This window comes from Papio anubis, chromosome 8, assembly GCF_008728515.1.
Source record: "Papio anubis isolate 15944 chromosome 8, Panubis1.0, whole genome shotgun sequence".
NCBI classification, from domain to species: Eukaryota; Metazoa; Chordata; class Mammalia; order Primates; family Cercopithecidae; genus Papio; species Papio anubis.
In genome coordinates, this window is record NC_044983.1 from 77417208 (window position 1) to 77441915 (window position 24708).

Consider the following 24708-nt stretch of genomic DNA (forward strand, 5'->3'; position numbering starts at 1 on the left):
ATACAAACTATAGGACATAAAACATACTTCACAATAATGGTTCAAGAGACCAACATAGTGAATAGCCTCTTTATGATTTTTCAAAGAAATATCAGTCTGAACTAGTCTAACAGTCATTATCCTTTTACGAATAAATGCAATTTCTAATTTATACCTCACTTGTTTTTGTTTCAGTAGATGCTTCTAAAGTGACTGAAAAGCATTTATTCTTAAACAAGTTAAAGACTGACCTTGCTATCATGTTTATTATATTAATTTCCTTATTTTCCCCAGATAGTTCGAGAGAAAAAATTCTAACCATCCTATCTCTAAATGACCACAAATTTTAAAATTATTATTAAAAAATAATGATATTATTATGCTTATACTTTGCTATTATCAGAGAAACAGGTTAAGGAGGTAGATAACCAAACTTCCTTATAATAAAAATGCTTCCCTGCCTTTCTAAAAAGCAATTCTGGACTGAGACACAATTCTATGTACATATCAAAATATAAATGTGGATCCTTATTTTAGATTTGCAAAATAAAATCTTTACAAATTTCCTTTCACAAAGGTTTTTTTTTTTTTTTTTTTTTTTTTTTTTAGACCAAGTCTTGCACTGTTGCCCAGGCTGAAGTCTGGAGTGTGGTGATGGGATCTCGGCTCACTGCAACCTCTGCCTCCTGGGTTCAAGCGACTCTCCTGTGTCAACCAGCCTTCCAAGTAGCTGGGATTACAGGCTCCCATCACCACGCCCAGCCAATTTTTGTATTTTTAGTAGAGACAGGGTTTCTCCATATTGGCCAGGCTGGTCTCCAACTCCTGACCTTGGGTGATCCGCCCGCCTCCGCTTCCCAAAGGGCTGGGGTTATAGACGCAAGCCACTGTGCCCAGCCAGGATTTCTTGATATACTACACAGGGGATGTCAACTTATCCTGAAAAGGGAATGGGGCTTTTGGGATCAGATTAGGCCAGACAGTTTGATGATGTCAGGAGGTGTCCATGAAGAGATAAATGGAATTTTACATATCCTATTGTATTTAATATGCTCACGTATTCAACTGCATTTAATTTTCACAACAATCATGTAAGATTCGATAAGTATTGGATCTCCATTTCACAAATGATACCAAATTTCAGAGAGGTGAAATTATTTGCCTATTGTCAAAAAGTGCAGGTGGTAGAGCTGTACCTTCAATCTGTTCCCTGAGTGTGAATATGTGTCCTTTTCTACCTTTAAATTCTTTTGTCTTATGCTTTGGTTCATTTGGATTCTCCTTGCTGGACACTTCTCTCTGAAAATATTCGATTTATCTGCATCCCTCTCTAGTCGTGGCCTCTAGTAGAACACTGCAGTTGGTCTGATAGCACAGAGTAGAACAAGGTCTTCTGATGTAGATATTATACTTCTATCCACCCATTATTTATACTGGGGCACCTGCTATTACATACAAATGACTCCTAGGATATCAATTGATCTGGGATTGAGAGGTCAAATTTGTATGAAACCCTGAGGAAATAGCACTTAAGACTGAAAGCAAACTGCTAAGAAACATATGGAAGGGTCCTGTTTAATACTTTCAGTATATGACAAATGTGAGACATTATTTTCTTACAGTTTTATATCCAAATTCCCTCATGCTTTAATGTTATTTTTATGTTTACAAATTACTCTATTGGACTGCTGCTGCTAGGAAAGAAAAAGTGGGTAAAGGAGTACACATATATCCCTTTTTATATCTTTGGTTTACAGTAGAAATTTAGCCAAGATCGACAGTGAATGTTGACCATGTATCCAGCTGGAGAAATCTGTTTTTGGAGTGGTTATTCTGTTTCATTCACCTTCCCTAAAAATCTTTACAATGTATGGCTCACTAGAGTTCTACTTAAACGAAATCCAATGGATTCTCTAAGTTTTTATCCATATAGTTCCAAGGTTATAGTCTATGCTTTACTTTCTTTAATCAGTAGCAGAATACAATTTGAAACTGGCTTTACAACTTTAATTTACATAAAACCTTTTCAGTGGTTCATTACATTTCCTCTGCTTCAGCAAGACTCAGTCAGAAAAGGAAGTAGTCAATACCCTCAAACTCTATTTTCTATCTAAGGAGAGGACACACAAGAATCTCTGGAAGATGGTAGTATTTGAGAAAACAATTCCTTTCTTCTTAGAAATTCTGATACATTTTTCCCCCTAGGAAAGGAAACCCTCATCCTTGCTTGAGAATCACTGACTACATAACTTTACTTAGATCCAGTGAATATTTATTGACTGTCTATGTGTGCCACTATTCCTTTTATTACCTGGAATACATTTTTACTGTGTTTGGGAAAACTATTTTAAAATTGGGATCAGGTGTTGACTTAAATTTACTAAAGGTAGATAAGGAAACCACCTATGGTATCCCTCAGCATTGTTTTAATTATCAGAACAAATCTGTATTGTAAATTCACCTCTTTCTTTGAGTCTCTTGAAGTTTTTTTTTTTAAAGAGTTTTACTGTATTTTCAAATTATGCTCTTAAGAACAACATATTTGACTTTATTGCAAATTTTATAACTATCTGTAATTTAATTTCTATCAAACTAACATTTTGTACAAAAACCATCCAACCAACCTTGGTAATGTGTGGATTCTCATGAGATAGCATTATATGAACTACTGTATAGATAACTGAATTCTTCTTTCATTTTATATAAATACTAAGATTAACTTCTCTGAATATCTTAAATTTTCTTTTTTTAAATTAAAAAATATAAAAACAACTTAGAGACATTAATGATTACATTTCCTGTGAAAACATAGTTCAGGTTGCAAATGTACAAAAATTATCTTTAAGTATTCTTGTTCAAGTAGACAATTATTGAATTTTAAGTAGAAGAGACCTAACTTGTCATCTAATCAAACATATTCCATTTAATAATTCCCTCTTTGATACCACTGATAGTTATTTACTCTCTTCAAATAGTTAAGATAAAGAGAAATCTACTTTTTCAAAAGGCAGAACATTTTTATATTGGACAGCTTGAAATGACGGTAACTTTTTAAAATCTGAGCTGATAGTGCCTTCCTTTAATTTCTTGCCATTATTCTTATTTCATATGTTGGCCTTGCTATTCAAAATGAGGTTATTAGACCAGTCAGTCTCATCATCAGCTAGAAACCTGTTAGAAATGTAAAATCTTCAGTTCAAGCTTGCTGAATCAGGGTCAGCATTAACAAATCCCAGGTGATTCAGTCACACTACAGTTGGAGAAGCACTACTCTTAAATATACATGATCAATCCTTCCTTCCAAAAACAATCTTTCAAATCTTTCAAACACGTAAAGATGGCTATCATATCTCCCAAGCAGTTTTTTAAAAGGATATTCTCATTTCTCTCAATTGTTCTGTCATATTAATGTTTGGATACTATTTTCTTTTCTTTAAAGTCATGAACCGCTATTAATCCAGATCGATCCTGAACTTTTTTTTTTTTTAAATGTAGAAATAAAAATACTGAATTTTGGTACTGAACCCCTTACAGATAAATGAGAATGTGAAGACAAATACATAAGTTTAACTTTTGAATTTTGAAAAATTAAAAAGAAAAAAATGACAAATAAGATATATGTGAAGTACTTCTAAAAATGGAGAATTGGAAAATATTTGCTGTGCTGATTGATGTAATAATTTAAAAGTAGTTCAAGACGGTGTAAAACCAATAGCTATATTTTAACTAAGACTGTGCAATGTAAGGCTATATTCAGCTTGATAAACTGACTTGTGTGTTGTTACTGGTACAAGACCTGTACCTTCTTGCTTCTGAGTTTTGATTATGATATTTCCTATCATTTGCAAAGTCCTTCTTCATCTTTCCTTGCTCGTCCAATTATCACTAATACTTTAAAGTGCAGTTCAACTACCACCCTCTGCGAAGCCTTTTCTACTTTTCCTAGTCAAAAGTTCTCTTTTCCACCTTTAAGAGGTCTAATTCTCTATCCATTATGATTTCTGGGGGTATGTCTTCTTTCTATTCAGTTTCTTTTAATAGGATGAGTATCTAACTCATTTTTATATAGTCAAAACATCTTTTAAATAGTAAGTCCTAAATAAATATTTATTGAACAGATAAAATCTCTAAATCTGTTTATTACGTAAATATTAATATTTTTATCTGCATCCTTACTTTGAACTTTCTAAATAAATCTGGAAACAACATTCTTTTAAAATATTGAAATCAATAGTCCTTAATATTCATTCAGTTCGTATTTTCTTCCATTTCTGCTTTGTTAAGAGTTGGAGAATATGTAACATTAAGAGTTGCCCATTGTGTAATGGTAAGTGCTTAGCCAAGAGGAAGGTTAAAAATTAACCTTGTTGTAAGGTGATAAGGATATAAAAAGTGAAAGAACAATTAATAAACAATTAATATTAATGTATAAACAATATCAAATAATTATTTGGCCAGCTAAAGATACTGAGTTTTTTCTATGTTGCCATTCCAACTCTACCAAAATGCTAACAGGCATCCCAGCAGGTAAGTGCAACTAACTGATGTTTTTATGTAGTGATTCTTACATGCAGTTTTATGTTTTCATAAAGAAATGTTGAGATTTTGTCTTTTTTCCTTTTCTTCCTTAGGAGGGATTTCCCCCCTTCCTTTTCAATTGTAAAAAATGAGAGAATCTTCTTTCACTCTTCTCCTACATTGTTGGATACAAATAGTAGTTGGAGCTTTTGTCTGATGAACTACCTTACGCTCCAACTACTATTTGAATTTAGATTGCAGAGATAGTTAAAATCTTGGCTATGCAGTACAACAGTAATACTGATGACAGAATCACTGCAATAATTTAGTCTGTGATACATTTAGAATTAGGTATGTATTTTATAGAAGGAACAATACTAAGGGATGAAAAGATAAAATCTCAAAAAATGTAGGCAAGTACTGTGCTAGTTTTTTAATGGATCAACCATCAATTCATAAATATTTGGCAACCTCAGACTTTCTATACACTTTCTAATTATTTGTTTCTGACTCATATCCATCTTCCTACCCATAATCTTAAGCATTCCAGGCTCTCAAAATCCCACTGCCAGTATTGCTTGATCATTGCAAACAGCACTGATCTCCCCGCTTCTTTGAGTTCTTGTTACTTTTATAAACTGTATCATACCAAGTAGCAATTCCCAAATGTCATTATTTTGTTCAAACAGGAGTCTATTTTTCTAAGTGATTTTTAAAACCAGTGAGTATATCCCCTCTTTTATACCCTATGATACAGGGCAAATGCATAAGATTTGCTCTGTATCAGTAACCCTTCCTCCTCTTCCCCAACTCACATTTTAAGCAATATGTTATTAAGAAGTCTCTAACATTGTGAAATAAAAAATGCTACCTATCACCTATAAAAAAGATAGTGGGTACCAAGGCACAAGTACCCTGTTTTTAATTGAATTGAAGTTATCTTCCTGCATTCCCTAAATATCTGATGATATATGACAAAGGCAGGTAGGCAAACAAATGCAAGGTATATTAGATTCTTTCATGCAAGATTTTTTAGAACCTTTAATCCTCTAGGAATATCAAATGAAACCCTTCCCCAACTTATTTGGCCAATAAACCTTTCTTTCCCTAAAACGCCTATTTTATGAATTGAGCAAGACCATTACCACTGTTCTGAGCTATGCAGCTTTAGAAATGACAGGATCTCAAATGGCCCTAGTAATCTCTCCTTTAGCAACTAAGATCTATTATCAGTATTTTAAAAACAGAGAATTCATTTATAGAATACATTTGATTTTAATTCACCACAACATCTTAAATAAAGAGACATAAAGGTTTACTGAACAAGGGGAAAGAGAAAAGGGGAGAGGATATGTCGATTTCTTGGTGGTAGTAAAAATCCTCTTTTATGGTATGCTATCAAATATATTTTCTTCCAAGGCTTTTTCTATAAGTTTGGTGTTTACTGGTTTTTATTCCTGCTTTGTGTGTCTGAATTAACACTAATCTTTTCTCTTTTTTCTTTTGAGATGTAAAAAGATATATATATATGTATAGAAAAGTGGGGAGCACTATGTTCTCACCACCTAGACCACATAATCGCTAACTCTGTCACACTGGCTTCAATTTTTTTTTTCTAATACACAGTATATCAGTGAATATCAATAGTTCTATCATTCATTCAAGAAGTACTTATTGAGAACCAACTATGTTAGCACTGTGCTAAACATTAGAGATTGGATGGTGAATAAAATAGCCACACGACCTGTTGTTATACATCTTATAATCTGGTGGGAGAAAGACAAATATTGACAGAAAAAATTATAAGCTGAAGTGCATTGATAGTGAAGTACCAATTAGCCTTTCTCAACTGAGATTCCAAGAGAGAACTGACCCCTACTGATAATGATTTAAGTGATTATTGTCTCAATTCTATTGAGACTGGCACATAGCTAGTATCATCTTAGAATACAGGAAATAAGTTAATTCATTACCTATGGGTAATGAATGGTGTCTTAAAGCATCAGAGCCAGTTGAGAAGGGAAGGTACAGACTCTGTGATAAAGAACTGACCTAGTGTTTGGTGGTGGTAGTGGTGGTGAGTGGTCAGTCAGGAGGCCAGTTACCTAAGGAAGTGAAGTTTGTGTTGAAAACTGAAGGATGGGTAAGGTATGAGGTCAGGGTTGGGTGGGGTAGAAGTGTGAAATGTTGCCTTTTCAGGAAATAGCATATTTGAAGGCTCTGAGAGACAAGGAGCAAGCTGATTTTGGAGAATTAAAAGAAGACCAATATGGCAAATATACAGAGAATGGGAGGTGGGTAGGAATAACAAAACCCAAGGTTGGAAAGAAGGCAGGTAGGCAGGGACCAGAAAGAATACTTTAAGTCAAACTGAAGCACAAAGATCACTGTGGCTTTACTGGGCTATAGTAATAACAGTGGAGGAGGAAAACCAGTGAGAAAGCATCTACAGTAATTAAGGTGAGGGATACCTGCTTGGACTAGGGTAGTGATGGCAGGGATGGAGAAAAGTAGACAGACTTGAGTGGTACTTGCAAGGGAAATGTTAAGGGTAGTGAGGGATGTGTTAAAGATGACTCACAGGTTCTGGGTAGATGATGCTGCTTGTGCAAATTGGAGGAAAAAATGTCTGCAGACTAAACTTTCAAATGTATTTTATGTTTGAGGTAATTTTCAGATATCTGAAGAAGATGTCGAGGAGGCAATTGCATATATCAATCTGGAGTAGAAAGAATGGGTTTGGCTTGCAGTTCCTTCATTAAAAGAAAAATGAGGATGGGCAGAGACCTTGAGAAGCCATCAGGCTTATGTGGCACACATTGACAAGCAAGATGTGTATATATATATATATATACACACATATCTGTATATATATGTGTGTTTGTGTGTGTGTGTGTGTGTGTATATATATATATCGCGTGTGTGTTATGCAGGAAAAAACTTGATACATGCAAAGGGTGAGAAAAAGAGATAGAAAAAATTAGATAGAATGGTTTTCTTAATTTGTTTTCCATCCTCATGTAAAAAACTGCTCAAGACAGTTATGGGCCCAAGTTATCTATAAGCTATTGCTGCATTATAAATGCTCTCTAATTTTTTTTTCAAAATAGTTTTAATTTATCTGCTAACATGAGTTCCAAAATTAGATACTCAGCTAATACTAAACCACCAAGCAATTTTCTTGTAAATATACTCTGAAGCAAAAAACCCATATAGCTCTGTTCTTTTCCTTTTTTAATGCTGTTTGGTATTTTCACTCTACCTTCTATGTAAATTAAGCCAACTTCACAATTTTAATATTTTTGCACTACTTTGGAGAAATATAAAGAATATTACCCTTACAATTACATATTATCATATTAACCAAAATTTTACTAATATGTAAGTGGTTTTGTTTAAGTCATTGCTAAAATACAAAATACTAAAAGTTTACCTTTGGGTGGTTTTAGTACATGGTACACTGGATTTTTCACTTTACTGACTGTTTAAAATAAGTTTTGATAAAAATGAAATGTCAAATGATAAAAATGAAATGTCAAATAAAGTCCTTATTGAAAGAAAGCAAGAAAATCCCTTGTAGTACTTTGTTAAAGAAGACAATTATACTCCAACTCTGTATTTTGTTCTTAAATAACTATGAGCATAGATTTATTCTTTAATTTACACCAGTTATTGGGATGCTTTTATAATTTCTTATTTTAATTCGTTACATACCAGTTAGCAATGTCCTTGTGAGCTACTAAATTTTGAAGAAACGCTTGTAATCCTAATTGTCTATCTTCTAAAAAGTCGGCATTGTAATTGTCTTTAAACCAGCGTTTTGGAGGAAGTGCTAGTCGAAAACCAGGAAACATCTCCTTTAACTGAAAAAGAAATAAAGAGCAAATACAACGTTTAACTCAAGCACTATCAATTCTACAAAATCTATCCTGTTGACTACATGAATTATTCATGAAATAAGTTTAAAATAAAAGAATTAAATTCAGTTAAGCTTCGTATGCCTTATTTCTTGTTTTCTACCAGTTGTGTACACAGAAGAGTTCCAGTCTTTCCACATCCTTGCCAGAACTTGGCATTGTCCATCTTTTGAATGTTAACCATTTTATTGGGGGTGTAGAACCATTTCATTCTGGTTGTAATTTGCATTTCTTTGCTGACAAATGTTGTTGAATATCTTCTCATCTGCTCATTTGCATTTGAATATCTTCAATGGTGAATTATGTATTAAATTTTGTAGCACCTTACCTTTTAAAAAATTAGGTTGCCTTTTTATTAAGTTAGAAGAGTTCTTTATATATTTCAGATACAAGTCCTCTGTCAGATATATGTATTATAAATATTTTCTCCCAACTTGCCCTGACTTTTCAATTTAAGTCTAAACAGAGCAGATGTTTTTTTAATTTTAATGTTATTTAATTCATCCATTGTTTCTTTTATGGTTTATGCTTTTTTTTAATCATAAAAATTTTTTTGCTTACTCCAAGGCTGTAAAGATTTTCTTCTATGTTTCTTTCCTAAAAGTTTAGTTTTAACTTTTATATTTTGATTATGACCTATTTTATACATTCGGCTTAAATTTAACTTTCTTAGGGAAGACTTTCCCAACCTTGTAAACTAGGTTAAGTCTTCCCTTCTACATTCTGCTCAAGTTACCACAATGTGTAACAAATTACCCGAAATCTCAGTGATATAAGATAACCACTTATTAATATTAAGCTCACAGATTTTTTTAGGCCAATAATTCATATGAGGTACAGTGAGAACAATATATCACTATCATATAATGAATTCAGGCCTCAGCTGAAAGACTTGAAGGCTGGGTGCTGGAATTGTCTGAAGTTCACTCACTTACATCTATAGTGGATGATGCTGGCTGCTGGCTGAGAACTTTGCCAAGGTTGTCAGCCATAAGCCTAACACTGGCCTCTCCAGGTATCCTGGACTTTTCTTGCAGCATGGAGGCTGGCTTCAAAAGGGAGCATTCCAAGAAAGCAAGCCAGAATGAAACTGTGTACTTCTTGTAATCCAGGCTTAAAAGTCACACAGCATTATTTCCACTGACCTCTATTGGGTTGAGTAGTCGCAAGACCATCCAGGTTCAAGGGGAGGGGAAATGTATTCTACCTCTTGATGGGCCGTGGCAAGATTCAGGAAGAGCATATGGGACTGAAGATACTGCTGTGGTAACTTTTAGAAAAGACAATTTGATACACATTGTCAAATCATAAATTTATTTCTTTAATGACATCATTCACAATGTAAACAACACATTTAATTTAGGCTCTCTTATTAGACCAGTGATTCTAAACTTGGCTGCACATTAGAATCACCCAAGGAGTTTTAAAAGATATTAATGATTGTTTCCCATCTCTGATAGATTAGGATTTAATTAGTTGAAATGAGGCCTGGGCATTGTAATTTTAAAAAGCTTTCCAGGGGAATCCAAAGTGTAATTAAGATTGAGAACCCTTTTACTATACTACAATTATTACGCATGCCTTTGTCATAGTTGCATCTTTTATGTCTAGCATAGTGACTGCGACATAACAAGCAGTCAACAATATATGTTCAATAAATGAATGACTGAAATGAATCCGTGTACATTTGCATTTCTATACTTAAATATAAAATGAATATCATAACTACAAAGGAAAAATGCACTGGATAAAATAGTGGAAAAATGGAAAAATTATAATATTCTGTCTATATTTCTATACAAATGTGAAGATAAAACAAATAGGGCAAAAACTACAGAGTAACTTAGATAACTAAAAACCTTAATTTGATTTCAAGATGTAACTAGATATTTATGGCCTTGGAGCTTTGTTATTTAATGTATCTGGAAAGAAAATAAAATGACAAAAGTCATGAGGGAAATGAAAATAGTCTTTTTATTAATTTTAAGCTTTATAATTTAAATGGTTAGATTTTTTTCGCCCCTTAAAAAATTATCCGCAGAAAAGAAGTTGTCCCACAATTGGGTAATTCAAGAAGAGGAAGATAAGGGATAGAGAAAATAAGATCCAACAAAGGAGAGAAATGAAAAAAAAATCACCAGAAAGACGGTGATTTTTTCAAGGCAATCTCAGGATGCCACTTATGAAGCTCATATGGTGGGCAGATCAGTTTAAGAGAGAGCAGCGTGACTCAAGAGACAGACATGTGGAAGAATATCACTGAACTTGTTTTTAATGTGAGGACTGAATGCCTGGTTGAATCTGCCATGGACTTTTTATATGAACCTGGAATGTCTTGACAATGAGTTGGTAAGGTCCTGCTCTCTCCTCCCTAAGCTCTGCTGCCTGGAAGCAACTGAGAACAGTAATTTTACCTCACAGAAATGTTCAGCTTTGTCCTACTGCTGTAACCTGGAAGTAGAAATATTGAGCTTAAATTTTAAATAGAATTTAGAGAAAAACTCACTTCTTATGGCCATATTTCTACAATCAATACATCTCCCAGCCCAACCTAAAACCCTGCCTGGTTGCCCCAACTCTGATAAGCCCTGTGCATTCTAGAATTTGCTCATGACTTTGTCCTCTGACTTCCTCAGCAGAGGCTTTTATCACTCCCAGAGAAGCTGAAGTCAGAACATAACCCAGGAAATAAAAATAAAACAAAAAGAAAATATTAATGTTCTATATAAATGTACTTTTTCTAAGCAGTGTTATTTTAGTTATGTTCAATAATGTTTGTATCACCAATTAGCTATTTTTACTTCATAACTATATAACTGTGAAATGTAAATTCCTTAAAGTTAGTCATATCTATATAGTTTCTACATAACAGTAACTCCAAATTCCTAGCACAATGCTGAACTCAATCTACTCATTTCATAAATACTTCACGATTGATTTTATAAAATGAAAGATCCTAAGCTTTTATTTTTTACAATTATATTAATAATAACTACAATTTAAACTATGTGCCTCTTGGTGTTTGACATACTTTTAAAAAATATTGCCACTAAAAGCAAGTGACAGGTAGAGCTCTTTCTGATACCTATAACACCGACATAAACATTTGTTAATTTTAAATGCCCATCTTGGAGGATTAAGGAGATATTTACTAAATTTAAATTAAACTGCTATCATTTTTTTTCAAAAAGATTTATCTAAATTTCAGCTTGCCTAAGAAAATATTTCAGCAATAAAGATGAAAACTAAAGAGATAATAGGAAGTAAACACTAAATAACAGTGGAGTCTGAAAAGAAAAATAATGTCATATAGGGTTAAATAGGTCTACAATGAAACTGTTTGAAATCAGTCTGCATGATAAAAATTGTAATAATTTCATTAAAAGCTAAGTATTCCACTTAACTATCAGGTAACTTCATGAATTGCTTTTATCTTTCTGTTTATTTAGTCATTTCAAAAAATTAACAGAAGTACAGAATTATAAATTTTAAATTCATCAGTATAATATATGAAGCTCAGGAACAGTAAATAAAATACATACATAATTGTAGGTATGCATTAGAAATAACACTTTATTTTGGCATATTACAAGAAAGCATCTTAACCAAAACTTAAAATGGATAAAATATTTTAGCATTCTATATTTTACCTTTTCATTTAAACTGAAGTTTTTAGAGTGGCAGAAAAATTTGGCAGCTAAATAACTACAAAGTTACATGGGTTTCCCATCACCAAACACTATAAAAATATACTAACTTTAAAGTTTCAAGGAGTCCAAAGAAGGAAGAAAGGAAAAGTGGCAAATGGGAGAGAACAGGACCAGTAAAACTTTCTTATTAAACACCTGTCAAAATTGGAGAGTAATTTCTGCATGTTCTAAGATCATCTTACTTGGCCTCTCAAAAGCATAATAAATGGCTTGCTTCTTTTAGATAAATGATTTTTCACTTGGCTTCCAAAATATCACACTCTCTGCCTATTGCCCCATCTAAATTTTCTCTAGCTCTGGGGACAAGGCAGCTCTTCTTTTGCTATTAAATTCTAATAATAATTTACTTAATTCTTCACTTTGAGAAATTTAGGTTGCTTCCAACTTTTAACTACTAAAAACAAAGTAAAACATAGATAAACGAAACAATATACAAAACAATGAGGTAAGTGTCCTTAAAGCTAAATATTTCCCATGTTTATGACTACTTATATAGGATAAATCCTAGAAATGTGATTATAATGTTAAATTATGCAAAACTTTTGGGTGTCCTCTAGGAAGATTCATACTTCTAACATTGGGTATTATCATTTAAATATCAGTCAGCTTGACAGGTGAAAAACAGTGTCTTAATTTCCTTTTCTTGGAGTATCTGTGATATTAAGTGTTTTCCAGGTTTATTGGTCATTTATATTTCTTCTGTGAATTATCCTGCTCATACTGTTTGTTGCATTTTTTACTCTGGGGTTCACTTTCCTAATTTAGTTTTAAGGGTTCTTAATACACTGAGGTTTCTTATTCTGTTTCGTATGCACAGTAGACAGAATTCTAAATGTTCCATGACCTTTGCCTCTGGTATTACTTCTGTGATTTTATTATGTTACATAGAAAAAGGGATTTTGCAGCTGTAATTAAGGTTACTAATCAATTGACTTTAAGATAGGAAGATTACCTGGGTGAGCTTTATCTTACCACATGACTCTTTTAGACTGTTTTCTCTAGTTGGTGGCAGAGAAGAAAGCTGGAGAGCTTCAAAGCACAGGAAGAACTTGGCTCACTGTTGCTGGCTTTGAAGACAGAGGGGCTATGTGCAAGGACTGGAGGGCACTCTCTATGATAAACTATGAATGATTTTTGGCTGACAATCAGCCAGGAAACAGAAACTTTGGCCCTACAACTTCAAGAAACTAAATTCTGCCAACAACCTGAATAAGCTTGGAAGGTAATTCTTCCCCAGAGCCTCCATATAAGTGCCTAGCACAGCTAACAGCTTGATTTTGACCGTGCTTGATGCTAAGCAATAAACACAGCTGAACCCACCCAAAAAACTAAATAATCAACAGGTGTCATTTTAAGCAACAAAGTTTATGGTAATTTATTATGCAGTAATAAGAAACTAATATAATATGTTAAATATGTTTTTGTTCATTATCTTATAGACATATATAATTTTATAATAATTCAAAAGATCTTATACACATCTTTTTCAAACTCACAATTATTTATATTTCTGTTGGCAATTTTAAAGTTTCATATTTTTATACTAAAAATTTTTTATAAAAAATTTTTATTTTTTAAATTTTTAATTTAAAAATTTAATTTTCTTATGAACTAGAAAGGATTTGATTGACTCAATTAATAAAGAAGAAAAAATATAACAGAAGTATAGGAAATAGAAAAGAATTCAAAACTGAAATGTTAGTTTGGATTTATTATAGTACTTACTTTGTCATTGAGCCTAGAGAAGTCAGTGTATCTTCTGAAAACTACCCAGCTTTCTTCTGGGGTTTTCTTTACTAGTATTTTGTACACCTATGCACAGGAAGAAAAAGAGACAGAGAGAAATATAAAAGTAAAGATATTTAAAAATTCAAGCCAAATATTTTAAAAACTTTTAGTTGATAACCCAGTCTATAACAATTATTATGTAAAAAATATCAAAAATCATTTGAATCATCAAAAGTACAAATAATCAATGCAGGCACCAAAAGCCAGATTTTTTCCTTAAGTATATAAATATAACAGATTTGAGACAAAATGCTTTTTCTGTGCACAATAACAATAAACTCATCAGCTTCCAAAACATGATTTATGTCAACATATTCTAAAATTGATAAAGGAATTATACTTGAAGAAGCTATGAAAAATAGCCACTTTCGTTCTACACAATGTTTAAACTTAATAACTTCAAGCAAAGTTTTCAAATAAGTGTAATGTTTTTATTGTCAAGAATAAAATATGGAAGTCCTAGCCACAGCAATCAGGCAAAAGATATAAATAAAAGGCATCCAAATAGGGAAAAAAGAGGTCAAACTATGTGATTCTATGCCTAGAAAATCCTAAAGACTCTGCCAAAAGTCTCCCGGAACTGATAAAGGACTTCAGTAAAGTTTCAGGCTATAAAATCAATGTTTAAAAATGAACAGCATTTCCATACACCCATAACATTCAAGCTGAGAGCCAAATCAAGAATGCAGTCCCATTTACAGTAGCCACACACACACACACAAACACCTAGGAATACATCTAATCATGAAGGGGAAAGAGCTCTACAAGGAGAACTACAAAACATTGCTGAAAGAAATCACAGACAACACAAAGAAACAGAAGAACATCCCATGCTCATGAATTGGAAGAATCAATATTGTTAAAATGGCCACACTGCCCAGAGCAGTCTACAGATTCAACAGTATTCCTATCAAACTACCAACATCATTCTCCACAGAATTAGAAAAAAACTACTCTAAAATCCACATGGCACCAAAAAAGAGCTGAAATAGCCAAAGCAATCCTAAGTGAAAAGAACAAAGCCAGCGGCATCACATTACCTGATTTCAAATTATACTATAAGGCTACAATAACCAAAACAGCATGGTACTGGTACAAATACAGACATCTAAACCAATGGAAGAGAACAGAGAACCCAGAAGTAAAACTGCACACCTACAGCCATCTGATCTCTGATAAAGTTGACAAAAGAAAGAAACAAGGAAAGGATCCCCCGTTCAATAAATAGGGCTTGGATAACTGGCTAGCTCTATGCAGAAAAATGAAAGCAGAGCTCTATCTTTCACTATATATAAAAACTAACTCAGTATGGATTAAAGATTTAAAGGTAAGGTCACAAACTGTAAGAATCCCAGAAGAAAACCTAGGAAACACCATTCTGGACATCGGCCTTGGGAAAGAATTTATGACTAAGTTCTCAAAAGCAATTGCAACAAAAACAAAAATTGATCTAATTAAAATAAAGAGTTTCTACACAGCAAAAAAATTATCAATGGAGTAAAGAGATAACCTACAGAATGGGAGAAAATATTTGTAAACTATGTATCTGAGAAAGGTCTAATATCCAGAATCCATAAGGAACACAAACAATTCAAGGCTGGGCACAGTGGCTCACACCTGTAATCTCAGTTCTTTGGGAGGCCAGGGAAGGTGGGTCACTTGAGGTCAGGGGTTTGAGACCAGACTGGCCAACATGGTATGGTGAAACTCCGCCTCTACTAAAAATACAAAAATTAGTCAGATGTGGTGGGTGCCTGTAATCCCAGCTACTCGGAAGGTTGAGATGGGAGAATTGCTTGAACCTGGGAGGCAGAGGTTGCAGTGAGCCAAGATCACACTACTGCACTCAAGTGAGTGACAGAGTGAGATTCTGTCAAAAAAAAAAAAAAACAATAAAAATAAAAATAACTTAAAAAATTCAACAAATAACCTCATTAAAAGTAGGCAAAAGACATGAACAGACACTTCTTAAAAGATACACAAACAGCCAAGAAACATTAAAAAATGTTCAACAATACTACTCATTAGAAAAATGTAAATCAAAACCACAATGAGATACCATTTCACAGAAGTCAGAATGGCTATCAGTCATTATCACAACAGATGTTGATGATGTTATGGAGAAAAGAGGACACTTACACACTGCCGGTGGAATTGTAACTTAATTCAGCCACTGTGGAAAGCAGTTTGGAGATTTCTCAAAGAACTTAAAACAGAACTCCCATTTGACAAAGCAGTCCCATTCCTGGGTATATACCAAAAAGAAAATAAATTGTTCTACCAAAAAGATACCTGCACTTGCATGTTCACTGCAGGAACTACTCACAATAGCAAAGACATGGAATCATTCTAGCTGTCCATCAAAGATGGATTTGATAAAGAAAATATGGTACATACACACCATGGAATACTAATGGATTTGAAAAAGAAAATATGGTACATATACACCATGGAATACTATGCAGCCATAAAAAAGAATGAAATCACATCCTTTGCAGGAACATGTATGGAGGTACAGGCCATTATCCTAAGCGAATTAATGCAGGAACAGAAAACCAAATAAATAATGTTCTCACTTATAAGTGGGAGGTAAATATTGGGTACTCATGGACATAAAGATAGCAACAATAGACACTGGGGACTCAGTCGGGAGGATGAGAGGAGAATGAGTTGAAAAACTGTTGGGTACTATGCTCACTACTTGGGTGATGGGTTCACTAGTATTTCAAACCTCAGCATCACGCAATATACCTATGTAATAAATCTGTGCATGTAATCCTTGAATCTAAAATGAAAGTTGAAATTATTGTAAAAAAGGGCAAAATATAAGCTTGAAATACCAAAAAACCCCAATTGAATAAAATTTACATTTTTGTAATTATGTACAATTATGTAGGCTACTGAATAGAAAAACTTGAAGCAAGTCAATATATTTTTAAAAGCGCTTAAGAAAAAAGTGAATTCTATTTTTTAAAAGCATAATTTTAGAACGTATTATGAGAAAGTGTTATTTATGATAGAATCTCAGAGAAACATCTAGTAGTTTTTGATAAGGTATTTTGCACTAAACTAGACATAGGCACATACGAGATATTCAATAACTATCTGCTGGATAAGAAAATCTCTTTAAAAAGTAACTTCTTTCCTGGACATTTGCTGTCCAATAATTTCCAAGTGTAGCTCTAGGGCTGCACTTTTGGTCACACATGGCAATTCAGCATTCAATGTGTCACTAGTCAAAACTAAGATGTGCTAAGAGTGCAACATATACATTGAATTTCAAAGATTTAATGTGAAAAAAGATGTAAATGGCATTTATTAAAATGGTCTAATACTAACTACATGTTAAAATAATATTTTGGACATATTTGGTTGAATAAGATATATTAATAAAATAATTTCACCTATTTCTTTTGTTTTTAATGTGGCTCCTAAGAAATTTAAAATTACAGATGTGATTCACAATTATGGCTCACATTATACTTCTATTGGACAGTGCTGCCCTAAAGATAACTCATTAGTTAGGGACTACAGATTATCCTTATCCTTTGATTTTTCTCCCATACAAACTTCTCTTTCAGCTTTTAAGGGGAGAATAAGGAGGAGTTAAGGATTAATCATTTAGCTTTGAAGTAAAAAAAAATAAGCAATTTATCTTTGTAACATATAAGGGTGGGAAACAAGGTTATTTGGATACTCTTTAAAGTCAGCAGAAGGTTCTGATCTAAAAAAGTTGCAATCGGGATACAAAAGAAATTCTTTTTAGTAGTCACTCATTAAAAGAAGAGAGAAGTCGACTTTAAAACTTTTCAGTATGAATGACTGATACAGCATAAAAGTGCATTTCATATAATAATTAGGTTTATCTACAAATAATACATACTGACTTTATTTACTTGTCTTAGAAAATGAACTCCCTCTTCTAAATAAGTTACTCTCCACTGTGGCCACTGAATACCCCTGTTTCTCTAGGCAAGATAAAGTACAGACTTTTGTGTTTTATCTCTTCCAGAAAGTGCTCTTTCTGCTTGTTTGAGTAGTGCTTTCAATGAAAACTTTATGAACAGTACTGATCATTCCCTTCTCTATATTCCAATAACTGTTGTTTCTACTTTTTACTTGAAGCTTCCTATGTATTCTTTTACTGTTTTTATTTTAATGTAGTTGTTTTTGAATTACAAAATATATACAAAAAAGTACGCAATTCATAAGCATACAACTTGACAAGTTTTCACAAAATGAACACACCTATGTAACTAGTACCATGAGTGTATTAATCCATTTCATGTTGCTGATAAAGACGTACCTGAGACGGGGCAATTTACAAAAGAAAGAGGTTTACTGGACTTGCAGTTCCATGTGGCTGGGGAGGCCTTATAATCATGGCAGAAAGTGAAGGCACATCTCTTTCGAAAGAAGAAGGCACATCAGACGAAAGAAGAAAGTTTGTGAAGGGAGATTCCCATTTTTAAAACCATCAGATCTCATGAGACTGTCACAAGAACAGCATGGGAAAGACCTGCCCCCATTGTTCAATTACCTCCCACTGGGTCCCTCCCACAACATGTGGGAACTCAAGATGTGGTTTGGATGGGGACATAGCCAAACCATATTATTCTGCCCCTGGCCCCTCTCAAATCTCATGTCCTCACATTTTAAAACCAATCATGCCTTCCTGACAGTCCCCCAAATTCTTAACTCATTTCAGCATTAACTCAAAGGTCCACAGTCCAAAGTCTCATACGAGACAAGAAGTCCCTTCTGTCTATGAGTCCGTAAAATCAAAAGCAAGCTAGTTACTTCCTAGATACAATGGCGATACAGGCATTGGGTAAATACAGGCATTCTGAGTGGGAGAAACTGGCCAAAACAAAAGGGCTACAGGCCCAATGCAAGTCTGAAATTCAGTGGGTCAGTCAATCTGAAAGCTCCAAAATACCCTCCTTTGACTCCGTGTCTCATTCATGTCCAGGTCATGCTGATGCAAGAAGTGGGCTCCCATGGCCTTGGGCAGTTCCACCCCTGTGGCTTTGCAGGGTATAGCCCTCCTCCTGACTGCTTTTATAAGCTGTGGCTTTTCCAGGTGCATGGTGCAAGCTGTTGGTGGATCTACCATTCTAGGATCTGGAGGACGATGGCCCTCTTCTCACAGCTCCACTAGGCAGTGCCCCAGTATGGACTCTGTATGGGGACTCTGACCCCACATTTTCCTTCCACACAGCCCTAGCAGAGGTTCTTCATGAGGGTCCCACCCCTACAGCAAACTTCTATCTGGGCATCCAGGTATTTCCATACATCGTCTGAAATCTAGGCAGAGGTTCTCAAACCTCAATTCTTGACTTCTGTGTACTTGCAGGCTCAACACTATGTGGCAGCTGCCAAGGCTTGGGGATTGCACCCTCTGAAGCCATGGCCTGAGCTCTATCTTGGCCCCTTTCAGCCACGGCTGGAGCAGCTGGGATGCAGGGCACCAAGCCTTCTAGGCTGCACACAGCACAGGGACCCTGGGCCCAGTCCACAAAACCACATTTTCTTCCTAGGCCTTTGGGCCTGTGATGGGAGGGGCTGCCATGAAGACCTCTCATATACCCTGGAGACATTTTTCCCATTGTCTTGGGGATTAACATTGGGCTCCTTATTACTTATGCAAATTTCTATAGCCAGCTTGAATTCCTCCTCAGAAAATGGGATTTTACTTTCTATTGCACTGTCAGGCTGTACATTTTCTAAACTTTTATGCTCTGCTTCCCTTATAAAACTGAATGCCTTTAGTAGCACCCAAGTCACCTCTTGAATGCTTTGCTGCTTAGAAATTTCTTCCACCAGATACCCTAAATCATCCTTCTCAAGTTCAAAATTCCACAAAACTCTCGGGCAGGGGTAAAATGTCGCCAGTTTCTTTGCTAAAACATAACAAGAGTTACCTTTGCTCCATTTCCCAACAAGTTCCTCATCTGTAACTGAGACTACCTCAGCCTGGACTTTATTGTTCATATTACTATCAGCATTTTGGGAAAAGCCATTCAACAAGTCTCTAGGAAGCTCCAAACTTTCCCACATTTTCCTATCTTCTTCTGAGCCCTCCAAACTCTTCCAAGTTCCAAAGTCGCTTCCATATTTTCGGGTATCTTTTTAGCAGCACCCCACTCTACTGGTACCAACTTACTGTATTAGTCCGTTTTCACACTGCTGATAAAGACATACATGAGACTGGGCAATTTACAAAAGAAAGAGGTTTATTGGACTTATAGTTCCACATGGCTGGGAGGCCTCATAATCATGATGGAAGGTGAAAGGCAAGTCTCACATGGTGGCAGACAAGAGAAGACAGCTTGTGCAGGGAGACTCCCATTTTTAAAACCACCAGATCTCATGAGACTTATTCACTATCACAAGAACAGTATGGGAAAGATCTGCCCCAGTGATTGCCCCTTGCCCCTCATCTGAGACAAGGTAAGTCCTTTCTGCCCATCAGCTTGTAAAATCAAAAGCAAGTTAGCTATACTTCCTAATTACCTCCCACCAGGTCCCTCCCACAACACGTGGGAATTAAAGATGAGATTTAGGTGGGGACACAGTCAAACCATATCAGTGAGCAAGAAACAAAACATTAGCAAAGAGGTCTACAGCATGCTTCCTTCCCAATCCTACTCACTACCCATCCTAGTCAATTTTTGTCTTTAAACATCCTTTTTAAAGACTAGACACTTTATATATTATCAGATCAACAATGAGTCCTAATACTTTTTTAGTTACGAGATCAATTCAAAAGACTACATCTAGAAAAAATTATTTTACAAACCTAACATTATCAAGCTTGTATCTCCAGCTCATACCACTCCCTTAAACTCAGCTTATGTGTATACACACACACAATACATATATATGTGTACACGTTAACACATGTAACATCTCCATTTCAATGTCAAACAGACATATCAAATTTAGCATATCTAAAAACAAATCTTGATCATCCCCTCAAAACCTGTCATTTAATTAAATGGCAGCCATATTCTTCCCATTGCTTAGGCCAAAACTTTTGAAGTCATCTTTGACTTCTCTTTCTTCCACACTCCACTTCCAAATCATTAGGAAATATTGCTGGTTCTACATTTAAAATAGATCTAGAAACTGATCACTTCTCAGGACCTCCTCCACCATCCCAGTTCACAATACCATCACGTCTCCCTTGGATTGCTACAAGAACCTACTAACTGCTTTCTGCTTTGACTGTTCTCCATCTTGACCAAACCAGTCTCAATTCAGTAGCCAGAAGGAACTTTCTAAAACATTAAGTCAGATCACATGACTCTTGTTTTAAAAACCTTTTCAAAGATTCCCATCTCATGCAGAGTAAAATCCAAAGACTTTACAGTGCCTCCTTCCCTATGTGATCTGTGTGCCACACTTCCCTGCCTGTCATCTCATTCCCTACACCTCCCACAGCTTACTCTGCTGTCAGCCACAAGGATCTTTGTAGTTGTCCCATCTGTGCTGAAAACACATTCTCATGGCTCATTCCCTGTTAGTACTAACATCTTTTTTTGTGAGGCCACGACTGACAGTGCTATTTAAATCCCAACCCCAGATTTGAGGAAATTCCCTTTCTTTCTTCTCTATCTTATTTCTCTCAATAGTGCTTATCACCATGTGACATATCAGGCGTCTTGTTATTTACTTACTTATCATGCTTTCATTCAAATTGCTGTACCACTACGTCCCAGAACAGTGCCTGAGGCATAATAGGTAATTAAAAAAAAAGTTGAGTTAATAAATGAATATGACTAATTTCATGTCTGTCTGTCATTTACTTCCTCCTCTCCAGTCTCTTGAAATGCTTTATATAACACCACCTTGTATTTGGCCACATACCTGCATCTTCACACATATCATCTGTCTTAGTCTGTTAGGTCTGTTATAACAAAATACCACAAATTCGGTAGCCTGTAAACAACAGAAATTTATTTCTCAAAGTTCTAGAGTCTGAGAAGTCCAAGATCAAGACAGTAACAGATTTGGTATCTGGAGAGGGCCTGCTTTCTGGTTTATAGATGGTGCCTTATAGCTATGTCCTCACATGTGGAAAGGACAAGAAAGCTCTCTGGGGCGTCTTTTTAAGGGTCCTAATCCTATTTATGGGGGCTCTGCTCCCATGACCTACTGGCTTCCAAAAGCTCCATCTCTTAATACTATCACCTTGAAGGTTAGGTTTCAACATATGAATTTTGAAGGAACACACATTCAGACCATAGTATCAACTCAATAAATGCCTATTCTTTAATTCAGGAAATTGGCCATCAGTTTATTATAATTTCTAAAAATTTTCTAAAAAAGAGAGAGAGAGAGTTCCCAGCAGATTTCCTATATCACAGTCTTATGATAATTTTAAAGACCGCCTCTTCATAAATTATGTCAACAATTTTTCCCTGGAGGTCATCCTATCGTGTCATAAATTTGCAGCAGGAAACACTGAAGTAAACATTAAACTTTATTAAAAAAACAAACTCTTACCAAAAAAGTAAACCTCTTGAGTTAATAAGTGAGTTAAGCAAGGTTGCTGGATACATAAACATAAAAGGTCAAAATATATAAAATACCAGTAAATAGAAAACAAAAATAGATGTCTCTCACAAGAACATCAAACAACATCCATAACCTGAAACAAATCTAACCGAAAGATGTAAGAATCCTGCACCAGAAACAACAAAACATTACTAGAAAAAATTAAAGCCTTAAGTCAATGGATGAGGTTCATAGATTTAAAGACTCAGTATTGTAAAGATGTCAGTTCTCCCCAGATTAATCTATAGATCTAACAAAATCTCAATGCAAAGGGCCAAGAATAGCGAAGGCCATCCTGAAGAAAAAAGCTAGAGTACTTACACTGCTAGATATCAAGACCTATTACAAGATTTTACTAATTAAGACAGTGTGAAATTAGTAAAGGATGGAAAAACAGAACACAGAAGCAGACCCATACATTTATGTTCACATGATTTATGACACAGACAACACTGAAAATGAAGAGGAGAAAGAGGTATTTTAAATAAGTCTGATGAATTGATCCCATCTGAGGAAAAAAAAAAAAAATACTTGACCCTCATCTCACACCATGGACAAAAATCAATTCCAGTGGTTTACAATGTGAAAGGCCCAACAGTAAAGATTTTAGAAGAAAACAAAGGACAATATCTTTGTAACCTTGGAGTAGGCAAAGATTTCAAAAAGTGATAGCCATTCAAAAAATTAACAAATCAAACCAAATTAAAATTAAGAACTTTTGTTTATCAAAGGTATTATCAAGGAATTGAAAAGGCAAAGCAGAGTGAGGAGGATAGTCGTAATACATTATCTGAAAAAAACATATCCAAAATGCGTAGAAAACTACAAATCAAAAGGGAGACTTCGCAAAAGAAAAATGAACAAAAATCATGCACAGATATTTCACAAGAGAATATCCAAAGAGCCAAAAAAATTTTTTTAATCCAATTTAATTAGTCATTAAGAAAATTCAAAAACCACAACATATTACTCTATACCCATGAGAATAGCTGAAATGATAAAAATGTTAAAATATCACATGTGAGGAAGCTATGGATCAACTGAAACTCTCATATCCTGCTTTTAGGAGTATAAATCAGTACAACCATTCTGAAACACTGTTCATCAATATCTTTTAAAGCTGGGCATGTAATTTGGCAATGCTAAAGAAAAGAGACTAGATGCAAAAAGAGTATGTAACTCCATTTAGATAAAGTACAAAAATAGGCAAAATTAATCTAGGCTATACAAAAGTATCGGGTGAATGGGTTCTGACTGGCAGAAAACCCAGAGCATTTAAGATTCTAGTAACGTCCTTTTCCTTGATTTATGTGCTATTAATAGTTACATAGGTGTGTCTGGTTTGTGAAAATTTATTAAGGTAAAGCAAAAGTTTACAACAATATGATAGAATTCAGTGGTGTAAAAACCATTAGAATTTCATATTCAAGAAATTGTAAGTACAGGTTTACATTAATTTAACACTGGTTTAAACACACAGATTAGCCAATCTTTCACTTTGTACTGGTATACAGCAGAAGTCAATACTTACAGTAAATTTAGCTCTTTCTTCCATCACTTCATAACCCAGTATAGTAGGTGTAGATGGTCTATCTTCCCAAATCACTGTTTCCGGATTTTGCTCTTCAGTTTCTCTTGGTCTAGTGGAATACTCAATGGAAGAAGCTGCACCTGTAAATTTAGTCCTAATGAGGGGACTGCTACAGACAGGTGAAGTATTATCCATTTGATCAGGAACACTTGTCTGTTTAAAATTACCCATATTTGCGTCTTCTAACTGGCCTTTAGAAGAGTTTGAGCTTGTTGAGACACTGCCAAAAGAAGAACTTCTTTGATTTCTGTTGGTCGTAAAACTGGAAGCAGAGTTTCCTATGGGCATAGGAACTGGGACATAAGGAGTTGCCATCTTCTCTTGGCTTTTGCAACAAGCTTGCACACTATTGAGTCCACTTAGAGAACAACTAATATGCAATCCATTATTTTCTTCTTAGGAATTCACTATCTAAAAATGAAAAGGACATATTAAAAGATTAGTCTTTAATCTGCAGCAGGATCCAAAAGAACAATGTTCTTTTCAATTTAATGACACTCTATTATTTTATTTGGAATGAAAACATACCTCAAACCCCTTTTTTAAATCCCAGTTGTCTTTAAGGACTCCTATTTGCAAGGCAGAGAGAGCAAAACTGCTTCACACTCTTTTTCCTTGACCCCATGTTACATGTTATCCCTTT

At 34.6% G+C, this 24708-nt stretch overlaps 1 protein-coding gene and 1 long non-coding RNA gene across 5 annotated transcripts in view; one reads left to right on the forward strand and one right to left on the reverse strand.

Annotated features, from left to right (window-relative positions):
- The window catches only part of LOC116276372, a 39852-nt gene extending 26660 nt beyond the window's left edge, over positions 1 to 13192 (forward strand). The window contains exon 4 of the long non-coding RNA XR_004185865.1: positions 13113 to 13192. This is a non-coding gene — a long non-coding RNA (uncharacterized LOC116276372). The remainder of the gene's footprint in view (positions 1 to 13112) is intronic.
- Positions 1 to 24708, reverse strand: part of SNX16 (sorting nexin 16) — a 53516-nt gene that overhangs the window by 26837 nt on the left and 1971 nt on the right. For 3 of the 4 annotated variants that reach the window (XM_017962140.3, XM_003902917.5, XM_009213257.4), the window contains exons 2-4: positions 24006 to 24476; positions 13850 to 13936; positions 8212 to 8360 (exon numbers count right to left, since the gene is read on the reverse strand). In XM_017962140.3, the coding sequence (XP_017817629.1) occupies positions 8212 to 8360; positions 13850 to 13936; positions 24006 to 24380 (611 nt within the window). In that variant the 5' untranslated portion in view covers positions 24381 to 24476. The remainder of the gene's footprint in view (positions 1 to 8211; positions 8361 to 13849; positions 13937 to 24005; positions 24477 to 24708) is intronic. The other variant, XM_017962141.3, reaches the window with a different exon arrangement.